The following is a 23,660-nucleotide window of genomic DNA, read 5'->3' as shown; positions in this document are numbered from 1 at the left end:
AATGACACAATAAGCTGCACTGGCACAGAGATCTACCTAATAAGACATGCCCGACAGTGCCTTTTAATATGTAAATGTCCCATTAGTTCAGACTGTGCCACCTGTTGTGGGTGTTGATCCTTTGTTGACAATATAGTGTTGTTGCATCACGTTGAGACAAGACCACCTGTTGCATTGGGTGAAATCCAAGACTCCCAAGTACCCAGTGACTCTTCCAGTGATTGCTGTAATTAATAGTAGACTATTCTACAAAGTGTGTTTGAACTGATGACCTTTGTTAGTCTAAAGGCTGGGGATGGGGCGGGAGGGGGGGTTCCTTAGTCTAAAACACTGTTTGGTGGGTGTTATGTGTCAAAGTGACATTCACACGAATGCCAAGGATTCCCAGCAGCACATTTAATTTTAAAGAGATGAAATGTATTCATTTCAAATGTCACCAGTTTTAATGTTTGCTGGCTGATGGCTGATCGGTGTGTATTTCATAGCCCAACAGAGTTCAACCATAGGATCCAGTTTTATACTACACCGCCCTCTAGTGTTCAATACAGATAAATACACGTGGAAGTCAAGCGCCTGATGTTGCCTTCACGTACATCATTACAACAGCAGCTTTTCAGTTATTGTGTACATACATGACAGTTAATGGTAAGCAAATATTTGTAGATAAGACATGTTGTTATCAACCACATACATATATATATTATCCAGTTTTGGCATATTTAAATCGAATAATTATAATGCTTTTTAATATTATTATGTTCTGACGATCTCTTTCTCCCATCGCAATGCTAGTAGTACAATTTTCTGCAGCACTCAAAGGCAACACAGTACCTTGCTGCTGCTTTCACGGTGTCCTCCTCTTGTCGCATATTGATCCAGTTAGCTGATCGTTAGCTTTTGTGCCAGAATGGTTTCAGTGGCGTGTCAGTGTTTGTCCGTTGTTTCTGGCTAAGGATAGCGGGGACTTGGTGGCTTTCATGTTCCGTGCAGCTAATCTAAAAACCATCGGCAAAGCGGGAACTGGCTGGTAGGTGGTGTTTGAAACCGCGGAGACGTAACATATTGTTCACGTCCACTCCACTCTCGTGAATCAGCCGGCTAGAGGCAGAGAGAAGGCTAGCTGCGCTAACAGGCTAGCAGCTAAGCTCTTCTGAATATTTTAGGGTGTGTTTGTTGTTTACTTTTTGACGGCGCTTGTTTAAACTAAGCATAAGTTAATGCCGTGAGTGTTATTACAGGTTAACGCTGTTACGTACCAGCAGTTGGTCAGCTTTTAAATTCTGTAGTTCAAGGTTTGTTTTGGAAGGGCTTGGCTAAGTAGCAAGAAAACGTTAGCCTTCGAAGCTAACAACTTAAAGTGCAAACTAAAGCAAGCGTCGATTTAGAGAACCTTGCAACCGCAATCACGGGCTATTAAATAGTATCGCCTGAGGTTTGTTAATACTGTTTTTCAGCAGTGCACCCATCGTGTGTTAGCCCTAGCTTTGCTTGCTGAGAAGATATGGACGTTATGTAATGTGAATAATCACCAGGCTATAGTCTCAGATATTTTACAGCTAGCTTACTCCCATGTCCAAAGTTGTCACCGTCAGTTGGGCTTATCGACAGCTAGCTGACCTGATAGCATTTCAATTTGCATCTGTCTAGTCAGCAGTCGTCTCTTAAGTTTCTTTGCGGTTTGCCCATCAATAGGAATCTACACATAATGGCTACATCCTTATACTCTATACCAATACTTGTGCACACGCGAAATCTTTAGTGTTTGTAAGTGCTTTAGGTATCTGATTGTCCACTCCTGGTGTGAGATAAAATGGTATCCACCCTCCTTTTTTGCTTCATCTCAGGCACTTTCGCCGAACGATGGACGAGCTGGTCCATGACCTGGTGTCAGCGCTGGAGGAGAGCTCAGAGCAAGCTGCCCGTGGTGGTTTTGGTGATGGAGGTGACCATGCACTGGCAGTGGGCTGTCTGCTAAAGAGACAGGCTCGGAAGCGGAGGGGTAGGAAACGACGCTCAGACAACCCACATCCACCGTGGGAGACGGGCCACCTCAGTGAGGGTTCAGAGTCCAGTGTGGAGGAACATAAGGTGAGATAGGGTGAATTGAATAGGGACTGTGGGCGAGACACATCTGTTTGAAACCATATGTCAACAGTCTTACCTAAGACCACCTGAGCCAGTTTTACTACATTTAAGAATGTAGTCATCTGGCTTGCTGTAGTTGTTTTGAGAAGAGGAGAAAAATGTAACTGTGGGGGGAAAAAAATCCAAAACATATTAAAATAGTGTGGCGTTTTGGACAATAGCAAACATTTTTTGGGGGGTAAAAATGTGTCTGTGTTTCATAAATCCGGCCCCACTGCTGTTGCTTCTGTCTTAGCTGACATACTCATGTTGATGCAAGTGTCTTAATTTAGCATCAGCATCACAGCCTGGTATTCACCACAGTGTCATTTGTTGCAGGACTACCGTGCCAGTACAGGAGCTGTCTCTGCTGCCAATAGCCATGCCCGTGACAACAGTGACTCAGATGAACAACTTGGCCCCAAACGGCGAATCCCCTACACAGCCGACATGGGGCGAAGTAAACGGCCGCTCTGGCCGGATGACCTAGGTGTCCTGGGCTCAGCAGAGGGGACTCGAAGCCTTAGGCGACGACGTAAGGTCAAACGCATGGCTGTGGACCCACCCATAGATCCAGAACCGCCCACCTCCACTATGCTTGGGCCACCGCCTGTACCCAAAGCCCGTGTTGGTGGCAAGCCACATAGACTGGGTGCAAGTGAGGGAAGAGGTGCCATGGAGTTCTGCGGAGGTGGAATGGTAGAGCCAAGTGGAAACAAAAACAGAGTAAAAAAGAGGAAACTGGCGACACACCGGCTGGGAGTGGAAGCTGCCGATGAAGGGGTTGTGGTGGAGAGTGAAGACCCCGTCTGTTCTCCAACAGACGGGTCCAAAGACAAGATGGAGCTGGAGGAGCAAAAGGGCTCGGATGAGGACATGAGTGACAGGTGGTTAGTGTTTTGCCTTTCTTTTTATGCCTCGTAATTCCTGATGTTGTAGCTCCCTCTGTATGTGCTACTGTGTGCGATTTTTATGGAGTGTTTTTGAAATGTCTGAAATGTGTTTGGTGAATAGATCACCAAAAAGAAGCGACTATTAAAAGCTGAAATGTTGCCAGTTCCAGACTAGTTAGTTCTCATGCATGTTCTTTGATGGCTGCTTTCATTTAGAATGTATTGGGAACTTATTTTATTGAATGAAAAATTGTTGAAAAAAAGAAGAAAAAAAAATCTAAATGGAAACTTGTACTTAAAAGTTAATTTGCTAACTACCATCTAGCGTTTCCCTACTCGTTGTAGGGCTAGTAAGGTTATTGTTATGGCTTTGATCGTAATGAACTGTCTGGAGTCTCATCCTGGGGCTAGACAGCCTTTTTCCATCATGAACTGCAGCTGGCAGAGGTAGTCCTTGTTCTGCTCATGAGATCCTTTGTGAGCTGAAGGGGGACTCGAACAAAAATTGCCACCAGGTGGATAGCTGTGCTGAGCTCATCAAGGCTGCAGAGCAGAGGAAAGATTAAGGTTGCCAGCAGTAGTTCAACATGGGGGAGTTTACATTACTGTTCTGTTATATGTTATCACAAAGTGTCTAAGGTATTATTTATTAGCATTAATGTTAATTGTAAATGCATGGAGTATATGTGGATTTGTGATATAGTCATGCAGTGGAGAAACACTTGGTTGAATTTCCTTTTCCACCCTTTTCTCTCAGTGAGACCAGCAGTGTGAGTAACAGCAGTGATGGAGGCCTCTATACAAATGATGAGGGGAGGCAAGGTATGTACTGAGATATGTACTGAGGTATGTGTTTAAAACTGTCTGGCATGTTGCATAGAAGTGCACACAGAAGTGAGGATTTTGTGAAAGGGTAAGGGTCCGCGTCTGCACACAGTGGTTGTGTTTTGTAGGAAGTGCACACAGTCTAATTTTAGGGTATTTTCTGGTCCAAGTCAGTTGATGAGTTTGTACTTGTAACTTGTAGCTTTTTCCTGTGGTTTGGTTTCTATTGACGCAGAAAAAACTCAAAGTAAACCAAAATGGGTCAGTACAAACCATGTAAGAACATTTAGTCCGCTTATTTTGTCTGGAGCGCAAGCAACAAAAATAAGTACAGGAAGATGAAGGTGCTGTGTTCTGGCTGAGTGTCCAACATGGGGAATTTACATTAATTTTACAGCTAGTTGCTAACCCGCACTGACTGTTTGTGTACTGTTTGTGAATAACTATGGTACTCTGCCGCACCCCAGAATGCAAAGCACTCCTGGCTATGTGAAGATGTTTAGTTCAGACTTGCAGCATGCACCTGGTAGTTGACTCAGATTGCATTCACACACCATTTGGAATCGGACTTAGACCACCTCCTCCAAAAGCGTTTGGTGTGGTTGTTTGATCTGTACCTGAGTGCGATTACCCTGTTAACACCTGCACAAGTGAACTGGACTGAGGGGGGAAATGAACCAGAGTACAGTTTAAACAGAAAAAAACAGCGCAGGTGTAAAAACAACATAAAAGCACTTCTCTCAAACATCTTGCTAGCTTTTAGAAACTGTGTACTCCTCTTTTGTCGTTATTGATTATTGATCCTTCCCAGTTATTTCTAAATGTGGTGGAATTGCTTTTTTATTTCATTTTGTATATGAGTTTAAGCAGCTTTTCTGTGAGGTCCCATTTTTCATACTCCTTCTTTTAGGTGACGATGAGCAGAGTGACTGGTTCTACGAGGGTGAGCCGGGCTCCGGTCCGGGGCCCGGGGGTGCTTGTGGGATAGCAGGAGTTGTTCCCTGGTGGGAGAGGGAGACTGGGTCAGAGGAGCTGGATCTAGCTGACCCCGTCTTTAACAGCATTCTCACTGGATCCTTCCCACTCATGAGCCCTGGTGCACAGAGAGGTAGGCTTCTGCTTGGTGGATGTGCTTGCTTTCAGAGTCACATTTGAATCACTTAGAAACTTGGACACAATGGCAATTTTTTTTCTCCCCCTCCCTTTTTTGGTCAACCATCCAAAGTGGCTCTAAAGAGGGGTGAAGAACAGACTGTAGGTTTGGATGTAAAAGGATGTAAAGAGTCATTAGCTCATTTAAAGATGCCCAGATTTGCACTGGGAGAAACAAGCATGTACTGAATTTCTCTGAGCTGGATTAGAACTGGGATATGCTGCTCCATTGAGAAAAGGATGTGAAGATGAAGCTCCTAGGCAAGAGGATGGGCAAAGAGGAGTTTTATGAATGTGGTTGGTTTGATAGAGAGAGGACGGGGACTAGGTGGAAACCGACGATCTCCTGTGGTGCCCCCTAGTTGGAGCAAATGGAAGGAGTAGCTTTATAACATATAACGTAATATAATATCTAGTATGAGGGGCAAAGTGAAGATACTGTAGTGAAAAGTTGTTGCAATCTCACTACAGACCACTAGGAGGCAAACGGTTAACACTGACATATCAGCATTACAGCAATAAACTGATGGATGGAATAACAGAGTAACATCTCCTAACAAAGGCTTTGTTTGCAGCGTTCAGCACCGAAAAGAAAATTTTTCAGACTTGTTCTGCATGAAGCTGCCTTTCGCTACCTGCTTTTAACTAGTGTCCTCCAGTTTTGGTAATGACAGTACCTTTAATCTAGCTCCCCCCTTTCACACCTTGTTAGTCGTGACATATTATCTCCTACCTATTTTCCAACCAATGTGGTGCTGGTGCCTAATTTAGAATTACCTTCACATCAGTGCCCAAAAGCTGGAGCCCACATCACACAGCATAGTTGCTGGACTTAAAGCTGGAGCAACTTTGCAGATTTGTTAGACCACAGGTTTATGCCACAGCCACCCTAAATTAAAGGTACTGTCATTACCAAAACCATTTTTTATGTTTCTGCAATGGATTATCCACCAGTATGTGCAAGCTGTTTAATTAAAATGATTGTTAAAATATAATTGTTGTTCTTAGCCATGATTTTTCAAATGTATTGTTTTACAAAAAAACATAGAAAAAAAATAGTAAAGTGCATTATTTTTGATTAAGATGGCAAATTAATTCACTTGAATTCCTAAACAGAAAAATGAGTGAATTCAGTTTGAAATCCATCGATCCTTTTCAAAATGGTAAATCTTTGAGAACTCGATGAAAAGGAAAGAGTCTGCATTAAAGCACTTCTTGATGCTGGGTATGCTTTGAGACAAAATTGGGCAAGACTTAAAGTGTTCTCACAGTGTGGTCATGTATGCTGTGGATCGATCAATTGCTGAGACTGATGCTTGGAAAATGTGCCAAGGAAGAGGCAGAAAACAGATGTCCAGTGCTTCAAAGTTTTAAGTACTAAAGACAGAAAGAAAATCACTGCTGATGTGAAGGTCTTCGGGATGACAATAAGCAGAGGGCTGAAAAAACGAGGCTTAAAGGGAAGGCTAGCTGCTAAGAAGCCATTGTTGAGACATCCAGGAGCACACACATTGGACTGCAGATGACTGGAATAAGGTACTGTGGGTGTAAAAGTTAAAGTTTAAACTCTTTGGTCAGCATTGTTGTGTTTATGCCCAAGAAAAGCTCCAGAATGTTTCAATGCTAGATGCAATGCACCTACGGTGGAGATTCCATTATTCTTCCATTTCTGTAAATGCTCCAAAGGAGGCCATAAAAATGAAGCGTTTTGGTAATTATGTGTGAATTAGGACTATTTAATTGTCAGGTGGTCTAATAAATATCTTGAACACCGTACGTCATACTGAGATTACCTCAGCTTCCAGTGCATAATGCTCTGTTTACAAACCTGTTGAAATATAAGCTGGGTTTTCAAAAGATGTATCAGTGTTTTGCTACCTTGAAATGTTCCTGACCCAACCGATTGAGTGATTTCACTGATCGTATCATAAGGTCAAATAATGATGAACCTGCGCTGGTGTTTGTCAGGTTTCCAGGCCCGGTTGAGCCGCCTTCATGGCAACCATCAGGTACCTGAGGCAGGGCTGCAGGGAACCTCCAGTCAGGGCTTCAGCGAAAGATTGAGCAGACAAACTCAGGACACCCACGAGTAAGTTCTTCCTGCACAATCACCTTTTCCATTTTATGAAAGATGCTATTTAAATAAGTAGCCTTGGTGTTGAAGAATTAATAAAAGTAACTTAAAAACCTGCAGGATATGATCAAAATTTGGTTTTTACAATTTTATACTGATATCATAAAAGCATTTTATTTGACAACAGAGGAGCATGATGAGACCTCATTCAGCTTTTGCCTGTGTGTTAGCTAATGTGAGAAAGATCTCGATAATCCTGTTTTCTTTGGGGGATCTGCACTAGTTTCTGTGGTAGACGAGAAGCAATAGTTTCTGTGTAATGATACTATAATATCTCCAACAGGCCTTGGTTCAGCTCAGGCTCAAGGAGAGAACACGGACAGGTAAGCTGTCTCTCACTTTCTTTTTTTCCCTTTTATTCCTTTTATTGTGGAATAAAATGGTTTGAATCCGCTCAGAGGCCATTCACTGCCTGTCCTTCCCTCACCTGTTCTTTCTCCCCAGCTTTCCTATCCTCTCTACACCGACCTAAAAAAGGCTAAAAAAGCCTCCAAAATGACTTTAAAATGCAGAATACAAAGTTCATTCCAGGGGTAACTCGCTCTTTTGTGTCTCCCTCATTGCCCCTTCAGTTGCACTGGGACACACTCTCAGACAGAGGGCATCGGAGGACCTGCTCAGTAAAAACAGCAAGCAGGTGAGAGCAGTTTAACTTCGTTGGGTTTTTTGTTTGTTTGTTTCTTGTTGTTGTTGTTGTTTTGTTTGGTTTTTTTTGTTAAGGGATGAGAACTTTTCTTGTTATTTAAGATCAAATGGGTGCTATCCTATTTTTGCGTGTCTTGACTGGTTTTACAGACAGACCAGCGGACACCTCGGCTCACTCTGCACAGGGGATATCAAGCGGAGGCGCAAAGCAGCACCCCTTGGTTCCACTGCACCTTCAGGTATTGGATGCACACCTAGCTTCACCTAGCACACCATCTGGCACTTTATACCAACTGCTCCTTTTATTGTATTTTTGGCTCTCTTCTGTTCTCCTCTCCCCCTCCCCCTCCTCCTCCTCGTTGAGCTCAATGTGTCCAAGCTTTCCTCCACACCTTCTGCTGTACGGACTGGGATGAAATGTGCGCTTTAGCTGCATATTTTTGAGAAAGCGGATCTTTCTCCCTTCATATCCTCCCTCCTGCACAACCTTCTCTCATTAATAAAGCCCTTTCCTTCCTAAGCTTTGCTGGACAAGAGTCAGCTGGCTAAATCACGCCGCCACAGCAGAGATACTGGATTAGCCGTTAGCCACTCAGCCCCTCCACCTCCTCCAAAAAAACTACTCCTCTTACCTCTGGGCCAGTTTATCCTTTTGGAGGAGGAAGGACGAGTTAATGCTAATGTTGGCCCTGTAATGTATTTAGTCTGGAGCTATGTCTTGTTTTTGATTGTAATTTATACCTAAACGCTGACATTGTATCCACATTAGTGTACTGAAGTGTTTTATGAGATTAAGTTGGCTGTCAGTTGTGGGTTAAAGAGTCATGCATGCTTTGGCTCAGGTGCAGGCTTCCTTAATTTATGCCCAGGCCCAACAGAAAGGTAAGCATTAGTGTTTAAAAACAGAAGAAATGGAGCACACATTAAAGAAATTGGGCAGACAAAAAAAAGTGTAACCAAACATTAATTTCAACTTTATGAGGTCCTTATTTAAGGTGGCTGCTTAAAAACTTGGATAAAATCAGTTAAATAGGGCGGCAACACCCAGCAAGCACATGGAAAACATTACCACTGTCTACTGGACTGCCAAAGTATCATTGTGGCATATCTGACACTCACTTGGCGTATATTTGTACTCTGAGGCCAAATGTCCTTCCTGGCGTGCTCGAACCCTCAGACGGTTGCGTCTGCAAATGAGCTTGCAGCTTTACTCTGCCCTGCATACAAATGAAAGGAGGATTAAAAAGGGTAATAGGTTGCACTCTGTGACTGGAGTGGGAACTTCCAGGAAGAGGGAGGACAAAATGATCACTGTCTGAGACAGACACGGATGATCTTCCCTTCACTGGTTGCATTTGTTACACCATTGAAAATGTGGCCAAGTCAATTACATGGTTACGTTTATACTAAAGCTGAACCACCAGATAGACAGAATGTCAGATCTGTAAACAAGAAAAAGGATTTTAATGTTTTAGGGTTAATGTATTGTAAATCCAAAAGATACTGCTAGTAACTTTTTTTTCACTTTTAATTTCTTTAAAAGTGACTAAAAAGCATAAAATGTTTTGCCACAAATCAAATTTATAATGTTAAAAAAAAGGTTGGTGAGTGGTTGCTGGTTGTAAGTAGGTTGACAGTAGGTAAAAAGACCTATACGGTGCTGCACTGTAAACCTGCTTGCAATTGCTTTGTTCGCATGCAGGTCGCCACTAGTTTGCATGCTTGTCTGCAAATTACTTGCCGAGCGCATTCTTTACTTTTACTTTGAAGCAAGACAGTCTTGCACTCTTGCAGACAGTGTGTTGCAACCAAAGCAATTACAAGATGGTTTTTGGTGCAGCACCTTATTTGCAACTGATTTCCCCTGGCTACAGCCGACAGCCACCAACTGGTTGAGATGTACACATCTTTCACTGACCGGTCTCTAAGCTTGTGTGATTAAAACATAACAGATCTAATATTGGAGCTAATTGTTTTGCACATATCAACTTCAAAAAGCTACAAACAGCTGTTTTGCCTCAATATTCCAACCACTGGATACATTTCAGATGTTTTGTCCTTGATTTATGACTAAAAAAAAAGCTAGCAGTTTGATAGTACTATGACAAACTAGTTATTTAACATTATTCTGGTGCCAGTTTATTCCTGTGTAGTTCAAGGAATTTTATGTATTCAGTGCATCCTTGGCTCTGATGTATCTTGTCATCGTTTTATAAACCAGTTATTTATTTTTAAGTTTCCTGAAAGTTTTGTGACCATGATAACAAAGATGTCACCTACATTTTTCAAATTCATACCATAGGCACATCTACCAGGAGACTGAGAGGGTAGCACTGGCAGCCACCAGTACTTTTTCCCCTTCTAGTACAGTCCCAGCTAAATGGACTGAAATTTATATAAATAGCCGTTCTTTACTCTGACTTAGTACTCGAAGCACTCCTTACACTGTGCACTCCATTCACAGACATAGCAATAGTAATACATAGCAATAAGGCACTAAGGACAAAAGGCAAGTCTACCTTACTTTATTTGGGGGAGGAAAAAATTTGTTGCTGGGAAGATGGCTACGGTCTTCAGATGAGAGAAAGTAAGCAGAAGAGTTTATGTACCACTTACCTGTGATTGAATTTCCTGTTATGTTAAGTTGTTTACTGCACTATAACTGTCTCTAGCTTTGTGTTTAAACTGTTTGTGGGGCATGACGTCAAACTAACTTTATTATTTACTCATTTCACGCGTACATTGTCTGAGCTGCTTTGAAGATCTCCTTTATAGCTGACACTTGTACGTAGTGTTTAACATGGTATGAGTGAGGATGCGTAGACAGAAATGATTAGCTTTCTTTAATCTGTAAACTTTGTTTTCAGGAGTGGTCGGGGAGAACGCACCTCCGATCCCTGAGACCAACATGGGGAACCGCATGCTGCAAACCATGGGTTGGAGTCCAGGGATGGGCCTGGGTCCTGAGGGAAGAGGCATTACTGAGCCCATCCGGGCCACCCAGAGACCTAAAGGCACGGGTTTGGGTTTCAGCTGAACACTCAGAGTGAGGCCAGGATAATATACCCCACCAAGGAGGGACGAGATGAAATTCTCCTCAGGGTTATCAAAAAAAACCACACACAAAGGTCTGGAATAATCCAGGTGCACGAACAACAAGAGAAGGACGCTGCTCATCATAGCAAACGACCTGAGATGAAACAAAAATGAAACTTTCCCATGTTGGGGAAACTGCAAGAAGACTGAGATCTCGGCACAGACTCCTTAACATGTGAAAGTAAAGGACGAAAAGTGATCCATAGTCAAGAATGACACGCGTCTTCTTGAGAAACTCCATGTTGGAGAAAGTGATGTGATGTCTCATCCGTTACCTCAGATGCCAGTGTTACTGGTCAGAGAACTGGGGTGCTGTTGACTACATACAAACAGTATTGCTTCAGGTCGCCAGTGACGACGGCAACGGTTTTTCAGTCGGCTGTGTTGGTTAGTGAATCAATGATAGGGTTTTTGTCTGATGTTGCACAAGAATTTTAAAATCAATTGTTTGAGAAGGCTATACCTCAAGATTATTCTTCTTATTTTTTTTTTTAATTGTAATGAATTTAGGGTACGCTTTATTGATGTAAGTTTGGATATCTGGATGTTTTTCCCCGCCCAATTCCTTTTTTTTATTGTTGATTTAATTGGAGAAATCTTGTCATGAGAATGTTTTTAATCTCTCTCCCAAAAAAAGAAAAAGGCTGAAAATCCAAGTAACAAATTTCTCTTCATTTAGCACCAGTATGCACACATTTGCACACGAAGCCTGAAGTTTCACCACACCCTGCTTTTCGTTTCATGTTTTATTGAACGTTATTTAAGGTTTTTAAACAGTGTTGCTGCAAACGTAGCCAAGAGTAAGCACGCTCTGTGACTTTACACAGACACACGGTATGATATGAGCATTTTGGCGTTTCAGTGCACACACTTGAAGGAAGGAACCTGTGTTTAACCGGTGCTTTCTGCTTAATTTGCTTGATTAGACCTTTTCGCAGGATTGTGGGGAAGTGCGGGCTGGCTAACGTCTAATCAGACACCTGCGGCACAACACAGGAAGTCAGACGCATTTATTAAAATAAGTTGGGCTGCTTACCTAATTGTATTATTTACTATGCAGCTGTTGGGTAATTTAACCCTATTAGCATATTGGCCAGACACAGCGGATTGTTGTGGATATATAGCTAAAGTAAATTTAAGTGCAGCTGAGAGATCAAGGGGCCAGAAAAAAATAGAAAGATGTTGATTAGAAATGGTGCAGGATATTTAAAGTGTAGCAGTATTTCCTCTGAACAGCTTTTAACCTTAGGACCTAACTTACCTCATTAAACTCGTGACAGTTCAAAGACATGTGAGTGGAGCTCTGATGTGGAAGAAAAGCGTGTACAGTAGAAATTTAGCCTCGGTTAACCAAAACTGTTAAATCTGAAATTAAGCAAAAAAGACTAACACATTAATTGTTTATTAATTTGATTTTAGATTGTCCTTTTTTGTAAGAAGGCTCAAAGGTAACCTTGCTGATGATTATAATTTGATAAAAAATCTCTACATTTTTACTGCAGCCCCAGGTAGAGGATGGATTTTGAAGAAAGGGGGGGGGGGGGAAGCCTGATTACTTAGGTTAAGGTGACTCAGCATTTTATGAGCACTACATTTCTTTGACCTAAAGTTCTTGGGTTACTTTTGCAGTATGTTTTGGTCATTATACTTCCGTACAGTGAAGCGCTGTCCAATCAGCTTTGCAGCATTTGGCTGAATCTGCACAGAGACTATTGCTCTGTACACTCTCATCCTGCTGCTTCTGTGAGCAGCCACATCATCATCACTACAGCAGGTTTACTCCAAGTAACCAGACTCTTCTGGAACCATACATGCTCATGCTTTAACACTGTGGTTATGTTGTGGATAATGAGCCTTTCCTATCTTTTCCATAAATCAACTGTTTCCACTAGGGACATCTATGTTTTTTGTTTGTTTAAAAAAAAAAATTTAATAGTTTTAAATGTCTAATCTGGGCTTCTAGTTCTGAAGTGTAAACGTTGGTTTGCACATTGTCGTAAATCCCCTGTATTTCCCTTCATGAAGGCGTCTCTTGATTGTAGACTTTGACAATGATATACCTACCTCCTGGAGAGTGTTCTTGTCTTGGATTATTGTGAAAAGGTTTTTCTTTGTCAAGGAAAAGGAATTCTGCGATTGTCAAATTTTCTCTTCTGTTGTTTTTCAGGCCTTTTTCTCTTGACCAGCGCCTTCCTTACACCAAAATGTACCAAATTGCTGATTTTCTTTGTTTTTTTTGCCTATAGAACTTTGATGGGTTTTGTGTTTCTTCTTTTTTCGACCTGATGATGGGCTCTTTTTACTTGCATAGTATTATGTAGATTAGTGGTTTAATAAAGCAGCAGTTTATGCAGCATTTAAGTGTTTAATTTCTTTTACTAATTTACCCATATTAACAACAACGGGATTGAATTTTGAGAGTTGTCCTGTGGAGTTAAACCGATATTTTTGAGGCTTTAAAGTTGGTTGAACAGAGCATCAGAATCCGCAGTCGTTTAGGACACTGAAATCAAGTTGTAAAACGTACATCATCAGTGAGGCAACTTACTCCGATCAGGATGTGAGCCCTTTAAGTACAAACCAGGAGAACTTTCTTCTCTGGTTGCTCTTGAGACGGCACGGTCGCAGCTCCCTTTTGATGAAGAGAGCTTTCTGCAAATCAGAACGTGGCCTCGAAATATTTCCAACTCTATAAACGCACACATCCCATGCACATGCTGACTCAACATCACTGAAATATGATGCTCGCGCTCTCTCTGTCTTCTTCCCTCCTCTCTTTTTCTCCCATCTTTTGCAAGGCTGCAATAGAAATCCCTCCTCTGTATCTGTGGGAATACAGGAACCCTGTGTGTCCTCTACCCTCCCTTCTACTCACCTCCTCCCTCTGCATATAAGGGTACGCTGGCTTGTGTTCTCCCTCACCCCTCCAACAGTCTGCCCACCACCCACCCCTGCTCTTAGACACACTTTTTGTCTGACACACTCTCTCAGGACTCCCCCTGCGAGCAAGGTAGGCAGGTAAACTCAGCACTGGATCAGAGTGAGACGCTGAGAACAGAAAGAGAGGAAGGGAGGGTGAGGGGAATGTGTGTGTTTATGAAATTTTTGTGTGTTGGGAGTGTGTGCGTGCGCGTGCTGCTGCATCGCTGAGCTACAGAGACCGGAGGCGAGGAGAGCTGGAGCGTTTGTCCTTGAGACTGACTGACTGCAGCTGTAGAGCGGAGGACCAGCCAGCCAGCCAGTGCATGAAACTGACAGTGAGTACTGAGCGAGAGCAATAAGGCTGAGCGGACGAAGAAGTAGTAGATGCGAGGTTTCTTTTAATTGCAGCAAATGTGTTGGTGATGTGGTTTTGTGTGTGTGTGTGTGTTTTCTGTTTTTGTTCCTTCGAAACAGTCCAGTGTGGTGTTGAATTGGAGCAGAAGTGTGTGTTTGTGTTTGTGTGTGTGTGTGTGTGTTTGTGTGTGCGTGTGCCAGAGCAGGTGAAGGTCTGCTCTGATCCCAGGTGAACTCATCTCTCAGGCTTTTTTATTTTTTATTTTTATTGGCTGACATCAACACTTGCTTCTGAGCCTTCATGTAAGACTTTGTAAAGCGGTCGGGCAGTTGTTAAGTGTGTCTGCGGCAGCGTCCTCTGTTTTTTTTTTTTTTTTTTTCCTTTTCTTTTTTTGTCTGCATGCTATCCCCCCCCAAAAATGTCAGTAAACACAACATCTGTCCAGCTCTGCCCCTACCACCACTGCCACCACCACCACCCAAGCCCCGGGCTTCTCTCTTCTTCCTCGGTGCTTCTGTTGACAGATCGATAGTTATGCATCTATAATTGGAAGTCATTATTTATGGCGGCCCTCCAAAGCGAGTCATTATCATGTGTAATCTTGCAGAAAATTACATTTTGACTGGTCTACCTTGGCACGGCCGGGATTAAGTGCGCTGTGCTGAGCGGGCTGAGGGGATGACCGGAAGGTGGGGTCACCGCAAGGACCCCACCCCCGAAGACTGGTGAAAGAGTTGGGCAGGAAGGGGAGACGTTTAATTGTGTCACATCTCACCTCAAAAGCTGAAATATCCCAGAGGTGTATAAGGGGAAAGAAAGAACAGAAGCACAGTGTGAAGAAAATTGAAAGATGAATGGAGGGAGGTGAAATAACTGAAGGAAGAGACCTGGCATTAGCTCGACGTGGTACGAGACACCGTTGTGAAATGAGACGGGCTCACCTGTGGAGCTGCTGACAAAATGGGTTTGGCTGGGTTTGAGGCGGATGGGCAGATAAACGGAGAGCCAGAGGGTGAATTCATAAAGCTGTGGTAGAGGGAAAAAAACAGATAACGTGACAGGATAAGCCCTTTCAGTCTATGTGCGTTTTGCGTTGATTTGTTTATGCAGACATGCTGACATTGAGCTCGAGGGTAAAATTTGCCACCTGTGGAGATATAAGTGAGATGATGAGATGGGCTGTGTGTGTGTGTGGGTATGTGAAATGTTTATAATAATTCCTGACATCAGCATTAGGTGTGTGAGATGCTGATTCCCAGGATTTAATGTGCCCCGGTCCCGCATCAGTAGATCCTCACCAGAGACCGGTCAGATAACCGTGTCTGTGCATGTGTGTAAAGGAGGGTTAACAACTTGTGAAAAAGCACCAATGACAAAGATAATACTCTTGAGTAAAAGTGCCAATAGAACAGTGAAAATACATGCAAAAATCTTGCATTTAAAACTCTACTAAAGGAAAGGCTCGGGGATATAAACAGGTAAGATTAGCCTGCTTTTACTCCCTTTCTCCTGCCTTTCTTGATCACATTAATAACAATGTAGGACTACATGTGTAATAGTCTTCTAGTCTAACATTACTCCTATTAAGAATTTGAATGTCGACAATGTCAGACTGAGAAAGCATTTTGAAGCTTTCCTTATCTTATTCTTGTTATTATTGTTATTATCATACTGAAATTGTGCATTTTGAATGAACTGCATTTTGTGGTCGTATTTTATTCTCTTTTTTTTTGTCATATCTCACAGGCTTGTTTTCTTTTCTATCATTCTAATGTTTTATGGCTTTGTCAATGAATTTGATCCTAATGATGCCACATTAGTTCTGCCATCTATGCAAATTCCATCTATGCAGTTCTAATAAATGAAGCTAGTTATTCACAGGTCATATTTGCCATGGGTCCTGAATTAAAGCAAAATACAGCATGCAGTTGGGGGTCATGGTACTCTGTCGGGCATTTTAAACAGGAAAGACTCCATCACTGCATTCATCACCTTCATGGTTTCACACAGAAAGTTGTCAGAACATGTCTTTGCTTTTTGCAGATGATGTGGTTCTGTTGGCTTCATTGGACGATGACCTCCAGCTTGCCCTACAGCAGTTTGTATATGAGTGTGAAGGAGACGTGATGAGAATTAGCAACTGCAATTCTGAGGCCATGGTCCTCAGCTAGAAAAGGGTGGAGTGTCCACTATGGGTCAGGAATAAATTGCTGTCCTAAGTATGTATGTGTGTGTGTGTGTGTGTGTGTGTGTGTGTGTGTGTGTGTGTGTGTGTGTGTGTGTGTGTGTATATATATATGTGTGTGTATATATATATGTGTGTATATATATATATATATGTGTGTATATATATATATATATGTGTGTATATATATATATATATGTGTGTATATATATATATATATATATATATATATATATATATATATATATATATACACACACATATATATATATACACACACATATATATATATATATATATATATATACACACACATATATATATATACACACACATATATATATATATATATATATATATACACACACATATATATATATATATATATATATACACACACATATATATATATATATATATATATACACACACATATATATATATACACGTCTTGTTTATGAGTAAGAGAAGAGGGAAGTGGTATATTGGTGCAGAACATGCTGCATTTTTCATTTCTAAAGAACTTCACCATTGTAACACAATTCACTACATACTGAACTTACAGAATAGAAACAAAGTATCAATCCCCTCACAATGGTCAATCTGCCCACCTCTACAGTAGTAGACTCTGTTTTCTGCCCGTTACGATAAAGGAAGAGCTGATAGTGAAGCTGGCTGGCTGATCGACATTCCCACCCTCACCCATGGCTGTCAGCTGTGGGTAGTGACGAAAAAATAAGATTACAGATACAAGTGACAGACTCTGAGAAGAGCCGCTACACCTCTTAATCAAATAGTCAACTGAGGTGGTTCTGGCATCCAGCTAGGACGCCTTCTAGGTGAGATGTTTCGAGCATGTCCTGGAGGAGGCCCCGAGGCAGACCCACGACAAGCTGGAGAAATTAAGTCTCGGAGCCGGCTCATTGTGTGCATTATTTCCATTTTTGATTGGGGTCAAAATGACTGGTGTACTGAAATACAACACAAATAATGTTTACTTGAAATTGATACCAGAGTCAAAAGATGGTAAATAAGCTTTAAAGTAATAACATGGATATAAGCTGCAAGTTATATTAAAGAAAGGTTTCGATTTTTGGTCAATGAAATATGAAAGCTAATTGTAATTTTGCAAAAGTAACAATAATCGATTTTTTTTCCTTTAGATGAAATTAATCATATAGCTAATGATGCTATAATAAGAGATAGGTTGGTTGTCCATGTGATTTAAATGTGTCAGTAGGATGAGAGTTAAATAGTTCAAGTTCAAGTTTACAAAAAAAGTTTATTAACTTAAAAAGTAAGAAAAAAAAATGCAGAAACTCCAAATACTCAAGTGGGTACGTTTTCTGAATTAAGCTTTCCCTACTTAATCTATTTAATTACTTTAAGCTTTTTGGTTTTGTGGTGCTGGTTTAAAAAAACACAGAGAAAAAGAGGAGAATCAATCTCCAAGGACAGAATTTCAATAATGATCATATTAAGTAAATGAAATCCAAGCATACTTTATTTAGAGAAGACGTCAAGTAACTTCTAAATGACGCTATGCACCAAACCACCTCGACAATATGCACAGGAGGACTCGAGGCTCAAGGGCATTACGTACAGCGAAGGAGAAGAGACGCGAGATGCTCTTGTTTTTTGTTTTTTTCTGTTTTCTTCCCCTTTCAGTGGAAAGCGCACAGAAACAGAGGCGGCTGACCACAGGCCAGAAGCTGAGCAGTTAATCCAATAGGCTGCTGCTTGTTGAGAATATGAAAGGGTACTTGCTGTAGTAATCCACATTATGTTGTTAGAAGAAGCTCAGTTACATAATCACCCTAAGAACCTCCAGATGGGCTCCGGCCAGAAGACTACATGGCACGGTGACGGGACGGCGGACCAGTGACGTATTTGACTTTGAGCTCGTGCCTTGATGGACCTTGACGGTGCTTTCGAATAATCATCCCTTATCAAACTTGTTCAGCTAAAAGCAGTGTCCCGTTTTATAAATGTCACACACAATCCCTCCACTAGGGGGTAATCTAGTCAATTCATTTAACCAATAACACGAGCCCTTACTCAGTGCGTTTGGTCTCAAATATTCATAAAATACTCTTAAATTAGTCCTAATGAAATCCTGCCTTCCTGAAAGCTTTCCTGTGTATGTTTCCCAGAATGGCTCACCCCCTCCACCCTCCCAGAGGGACTTAACATCTTCAGATAAGTGAAAAAAAACATTTCAAGACCACTGACCCACTAAGGATAGCTGCAGCAGGTTCTAGCAGCTCTAAGTGACATTTCTATAGTTGCTTTAGCTTCTCCCAGAGGCTTTCTCAGGTTTCTGGCATAAGCCTGTGCACGCGTGTATGTATGTATGTATGCGTGTGTGTGTGTGTGACCTCTGATCCCTGTGCAGTGTACCACAGATCAATACAGGGAAAGTGATCCGATTCCAAATGCTCATCTGCCACTTAATCTGTCATTTTATGTATCATTTCCCTTCCATTCATCTATTTAAAGGCATCCAACTGCAAAGCACATGCAGAGCTATCATTGGAGTTTCTTTTATTTGTTTTCCGTCTTATTTCTCTTTTGTCTTTCTCTCCTTTGACTTTCATGTGTCTCTCCCATTTAAGTGCCGGAGAGGTGCTGTGTCGGAGCAACGGGACATCAGGGTTTGCACACAGTGTCAATAGTCTTTCCCACTGTCTCAGTAATTGATGGATGACTGTGAGTCAGATATAAACTAAGTAGATTACACTCACTAGATCTGAGGGCTGATGCTAATGTGCATGACGGAGGGGTTTGGAGCTGCAGAGTGACTGTCCAGTTTTGGAAGTCAATGCGACAGCTGGACCCAGAGGCTGAGAGACGGTGGCTGTGATTTTTGGGAAGAACATGCATACACACATATGCAGTGTGTCTGTTTAACCCGTACTTTTTCCCGTTTCTCAGACAAACTGGATGCATCTGGTGTGAGGGGTCAATACCTGACAGCTGGGTGCTTTGTTACATGCAGCATCCCTCCAGAGCAGATATTGAGCTCCTGTCGTCGGCTCAGGCTCAGCAGTGTAAAAATACTTTTGATGTTTAACTGCAGCCCAGCGTGTTTGGTTTCATTTGCTGCAGTTTGCTTCCATTCATGTCGTTGTCCAAGTTTGTCCAGTTGGTTTGTTATTCAGTGTCAGGTTTTGTCATTTGTTGTTTATTTTTGGTTAAATAGTTAAAAAGGGGCCAGAATTGGCAAATGGGTCCAAAAAAATTAGTTATATTTTGTTAGTCACTTCTTGCTTAAATCCTGGCTAATAGTTACCTATTTAACTAGCTGATGAATCATAGACTACATTGATGTGGTTTATTAATATTGATGCCTCAATGGAAAATAAGTCGACAGCTATAATAGCTCGAAGCCAAGAAACTGATAAATTAGCCTTGATGCTAATGGAATAACCCACCTAAATGTCCCTTTATGAAGCCTCCAGCTGTTTTCACCATCTTGCTGCTTTGAAATATGACTGATGATGGAAGGGTGGATCTGATAGTGAAACTGCACGGTCACGTCCGGTGAGCATACCTTCTAACTCTTAAATTACCACAGTTTAGCTGAAAATGAACAACCAAAACAGTTTATGCAGAGAAAGAGCCTGGTGGTAATGAAAAAGATGGTATGTTTAGCTTTTGTGTTAGCTTCTGGGTGCTAACGTTTACTAATAAAAGCTTAAAAGTACAACTGAGAGCAATGGGGATAGCTTTGGAGATATATATGTGTCTATATGAAAATAATTCATTTTTTCTGGCCAAAAAAGAAACTCCTTTCAACTGAAGCATACTCAAATGCAATCGCTGGCCACTTTATTAGGTACACCTTGCTAGTAAGAGGCTGGATCCCCTTTTGACTTTTTGACAAAAGTGCTAGAAACATTGCTCAGAGATTTTGGTCCACAGATAACATCACACATTTGCTTCACATCCATGACAACCACTTCCAAAATTTGCTCTATTAGATTGGATTCTGGTGACTGCCGATGTTATTTGAGTACAGTGAACTCATTTTCATGTTCAAGAAACCAGTTTAAGATGATATGAGCCGATATGACGCTGTGGTCATATAAGGATGGACATGGTCATTAACAACACTCAGGTGGGTTATGGTGTCTAAACTACTGTTCTTATATGACAGTGGTGCCACCTGGTGTGGTCTTCTGCTTCCGCAACCCATCTGCATCTATATTAAGTATGTTGTGCTTTCAGAGATGGTCTTCTGTATACCTCGGTTGTAATGAGTAGTTATTTTGAGTTACTGTTGTCTTACTATCAGTTCAAACAGTCTGGCCATTCTCCTCTGACCTTTGAGAAGGGATTTTTTAAACCTAAAGACTTCTGCTCACTGGATATTTTCTTTCTTTCTTTCATTCTTTTTTTTTTTTTAAGACCTTTTAAACTGTATAGATTGTTGTTTTGGGGAAAATCCCAGTAACTAATCAGTTTCTGAAATACTCAGACTATGCCACATTCAAAGTCATGTAAATGACCTCTCTTCTCCATCCTGATACTCAGTTTGAGCTTCAGCAGCTTGTCCTGACCATGTCTACAAAGCTAAATGCATTGAGTTGCTGCCATGTGACTGATTGGTCAGATATTTGTGTTAGCAAGCAGTTGCACAGGTGTACTCAATAAACTGCCCGGTGAATGTTTTAAATGGGTTGTATACTTGTGTAGTTTTAAAAAGAGTTTGGACAAATACCGGATAGAATAAGATTTTCAATTAGTTAAAAAGTTAACGGTAAGTTTTTACAATTTAAAGAGGAAAGGTCGGCTGCTTACATATTCTTTTACCTTAGAAATATGTAATACTTGCTGCCTGAATGAGAACTTACTTTAAACCTGTTTGATTGTAATTTTTCAGCCAACTGACTGAAGTTAATGAGTGCCACATCTTATCTGTCTAACTTAAAAACATCAACTGCAAAGTGAAAAAACAGCACTCTTTCATACAGTGGCACAAAGTCATAAGGAAATTATCTGAACATTTCTCTTTCAAGTGGTTCAATTGACGCCGCCATGACTTGGCTCAGGCAAACCCTACTATTGTTGTTGAGTGTCTCGAGAATGCTCGGCTGTTGCCAAGGAAAATATTAACTGCTGATAAAATAATTAATCTGTTGTTTAATTTCAACCTGAACTTTTAATTCTTCTGCATTTATTATATGGGAAAAAATCTTGACCCTTTTTGAGCCAAACTAAACAGATAAAAATCGTTTTAATGTCAACTCTAAGTTTCCTAAATGGTTTATAGAAGATAATTTCTCAGCGTAAAAATGTTTTATCTCTTACATCAGCTTTAAGGAGATGTGACTCGTGATACTTGTCTGGCTTTTTGTGTTTTACGGTTGTGATAAAATTGTCTACGTTAGAAATCACACTCTTTATCCTTCACAGGTTTTCTTATGTACTTTCCCCTTTGTGTTTGCATGCGCTTGCATTGATATGTTTGTTTTATACATATCTGTGTATGAGGCTGCTTTAATGCAGAGTGTGTTAGCGTTGGCTGGGTGTTTCATGTGGTGCATAATGAGATAAAGTCCCACTCCGTGCAGTCTGCTGTCTGGCCTTTTATCTGAGCTACAGATTAGCGCAGGTGATTTCATTCCTGTGGAAGTTTAGCAGGGGGTTGGCTCAGAGCACTAACACGACATCATGACGATCAGAGAAGACGAGATGGGCCAAGGCTGACCAGAGAAAAAGCAGACATTCTGTTGCTTGGAAATATAAAGCTCCTTTTGACAACTGTATATTTCTTATATTATCTGAGTTTGTGTTGTTTCTTCCTTTCAAACCTAAAGGTCAGATCAGCTGGTCTGAAAAAGTAAAATGCATGTTCAACACCTGTGTTGTGCATTGCCTGAAAACATTAAACTGCTGCATTGTTGCCACAGGAAAGTTATTGTGTCCTATGTTAATTCAGATAGAACTGGAACCATGTAGTCACACAGTATAATACACTACAATGTTAAAATTAAATTTTTTGATTTTAACACCGATTACACTCTATCCTGACTGTGAGTAAATCTGTCTCTCGCAGCATAACCAAACACACTACATGGCAGATGTCTGTGTGTACACGTGTGCTTGTGTGTCTTCACATAGAGGGATTTTTGTTGACCCCTTCATGTGTGTTTTTGTCGTTAAAGTGGATTAGGATGTAGTTACCACGCGTTGCATAAGACCCATCTAACCCTTGAGCTACTTAGAGTAGCTTCACTCTCTCAGGACGAATGGCAGGATTCATTAGAGGACTGACTGTTTTATTACTTTGATCATTGTATTGTGCAGAAACTTACAATATAAAGCAAAGTTGTGTTGGATTTCTGACATAGCATCATGCTACATCATGTACTTGTGGTGGGTAGTTTACACTCATCATGGGCATGAATGTCATGGTACTTTTTGGAATGATTGATGATGATTTTTAAAAAGTATACAAACATATCTGCTTAAATTTCCCTTAACAAGTTATGGCTTGATCAGATGCTTTTTGTAGCCACTACCCAACTTTTGGCATAATTCTGGCTGGATATTTGATCAGTCGTCTTGGCAGGATTGGTAGAGTTCATTTAAATTGATTGGTTTTCTGGCACAAACCCAGCTTTCAAGCATAGCCCACAAATTTCCAATGTGGCTGAGGTCGGGGCTTTGGCAATGCCTTTCCAGAAGCTTAATGTTAGCCTGCTTTATCCATTGCAAAACAAGTTTTGATGTGTGTTTGGGGTCATTGTCCTGTTGGACTAAACTGTGTCCAGGTTTCTAGCTGTTGAATTGAGCTGAACTTGAAGAATTTGCAGATAGTTTTCTTTCATTATTAAATCCATTTTGTGCAGTGTACCAGTACCACTGGCACCGAAACAACTGGCACCAGTGCGTGATACTACCACCAGCATGCTTGACAGCTGGTACAGTGTTCTTATGTTTGAAAGCCTCACCTCACCTCGCCTCACCTCACCTCACCAAGCATACCTCTTGTCATTGTAGTCAAATAGCTCAATCTTTTTCTTGTCTAACCATAAAACTTTTCTCCAGAAGCCATTTGGCTATGTGGGTACCTGTCAATTTTGGAGCAGTGGCTTCTTTCTCGGTCGGCATCCTCTCAGTCAATGGTAATGGCAAACTCACTTCACTGTATACGGTGACACTGGAGTTCAAGGAGCTTCCAGTTCATGGGAGGCTTAAGCTTTGTTGGGTTGTTTCTGAACATCCTATCCAATTTCCTCTCAGTTTGGGTCCTCTGACCTTGACAAAGTGTTGCCACATCCAAATAATCTGTACTTGCGTAAAATTGTTTGCACTGATGAT

The 23,660-nt window shown here is 41.3% G+C and overlaps 1 protein-coding gene across 3 annotated transcripts; it reads left to right on the top strand.

Moving 5' to 3' along the window:
• The first annotated feature begins 831 nt into the window (after nucleotides 1–831).
• On the top strand, nucleotides 832–12,782 carry gpatch2 (G patch domain containing 2). Of its 3 annotated transcripts, none has more exons than XM_063495434.1 (10): nucleotides 832–1,027; nucleotides 1,845–2,088; nucleotides 2,464–3,011; nucleotides 3,775–3,839; nucleotides 4,753–4,950; nucleotides 6,963–7,083; nucleotides 7,412–7,451; nucleotides 7,701–7,765; nucleotides 7,924–8,012; nucleotides 10,641–12,782. In XM_063495434.1, the coding sequence occupies exons 1-10, from the start codon at nucleotides 978–980 to the stop codon at nucleotides 10,808–10,810; spliced, it is 1,590 nt and encodes a 529-aa protein (XP_063351504.1). In that variant the 5' UTR covers nucleotides 832–977; the 3' UTR covers nucleotides 10,811–12,782. The 3 variants fall into 3 exon arrangements, with proteins under 3 accessions (XP_063351504.1, XP_063351503.1, XP_065328065.1); XM_063495433.1 differs by having other exon boundaries at nucleotides 2,464–3,014; XM_065471993.1 differs by lacking the exon at nucleotides 832–1,027 and adding an exon at nucleotides 1,092–1,164 and having other exon boundaries at nucleotides 2,464–3,014.
• The last annotated feature ends 10,878 nt before the right edge of the window (nucleotides 12,783–23,660 follow it).

The sequence above is a fragment of the Pelmatolapia mariae genome, linkage group LG15 (genome assembly GCF_036321145.2).
Source record: "Pelmatolapia mariae isolate MD_Pm_ZW linkage group LG15, Pm_UMD_F_2, whole genome shotgun sequence".
NCBI classification, from domain to species: domain Eukaryota; kingdom Metazoa; phylum Chordata; class Actinopteri; order Cichliformes; family Cichlidae; genus Pelmatolapia; species Pelmatolapia mariae.
Note: the sequence above shows the minus strand (reverse complement) of the source record. Positions and strands in the feature narration are given on the sequence as shown.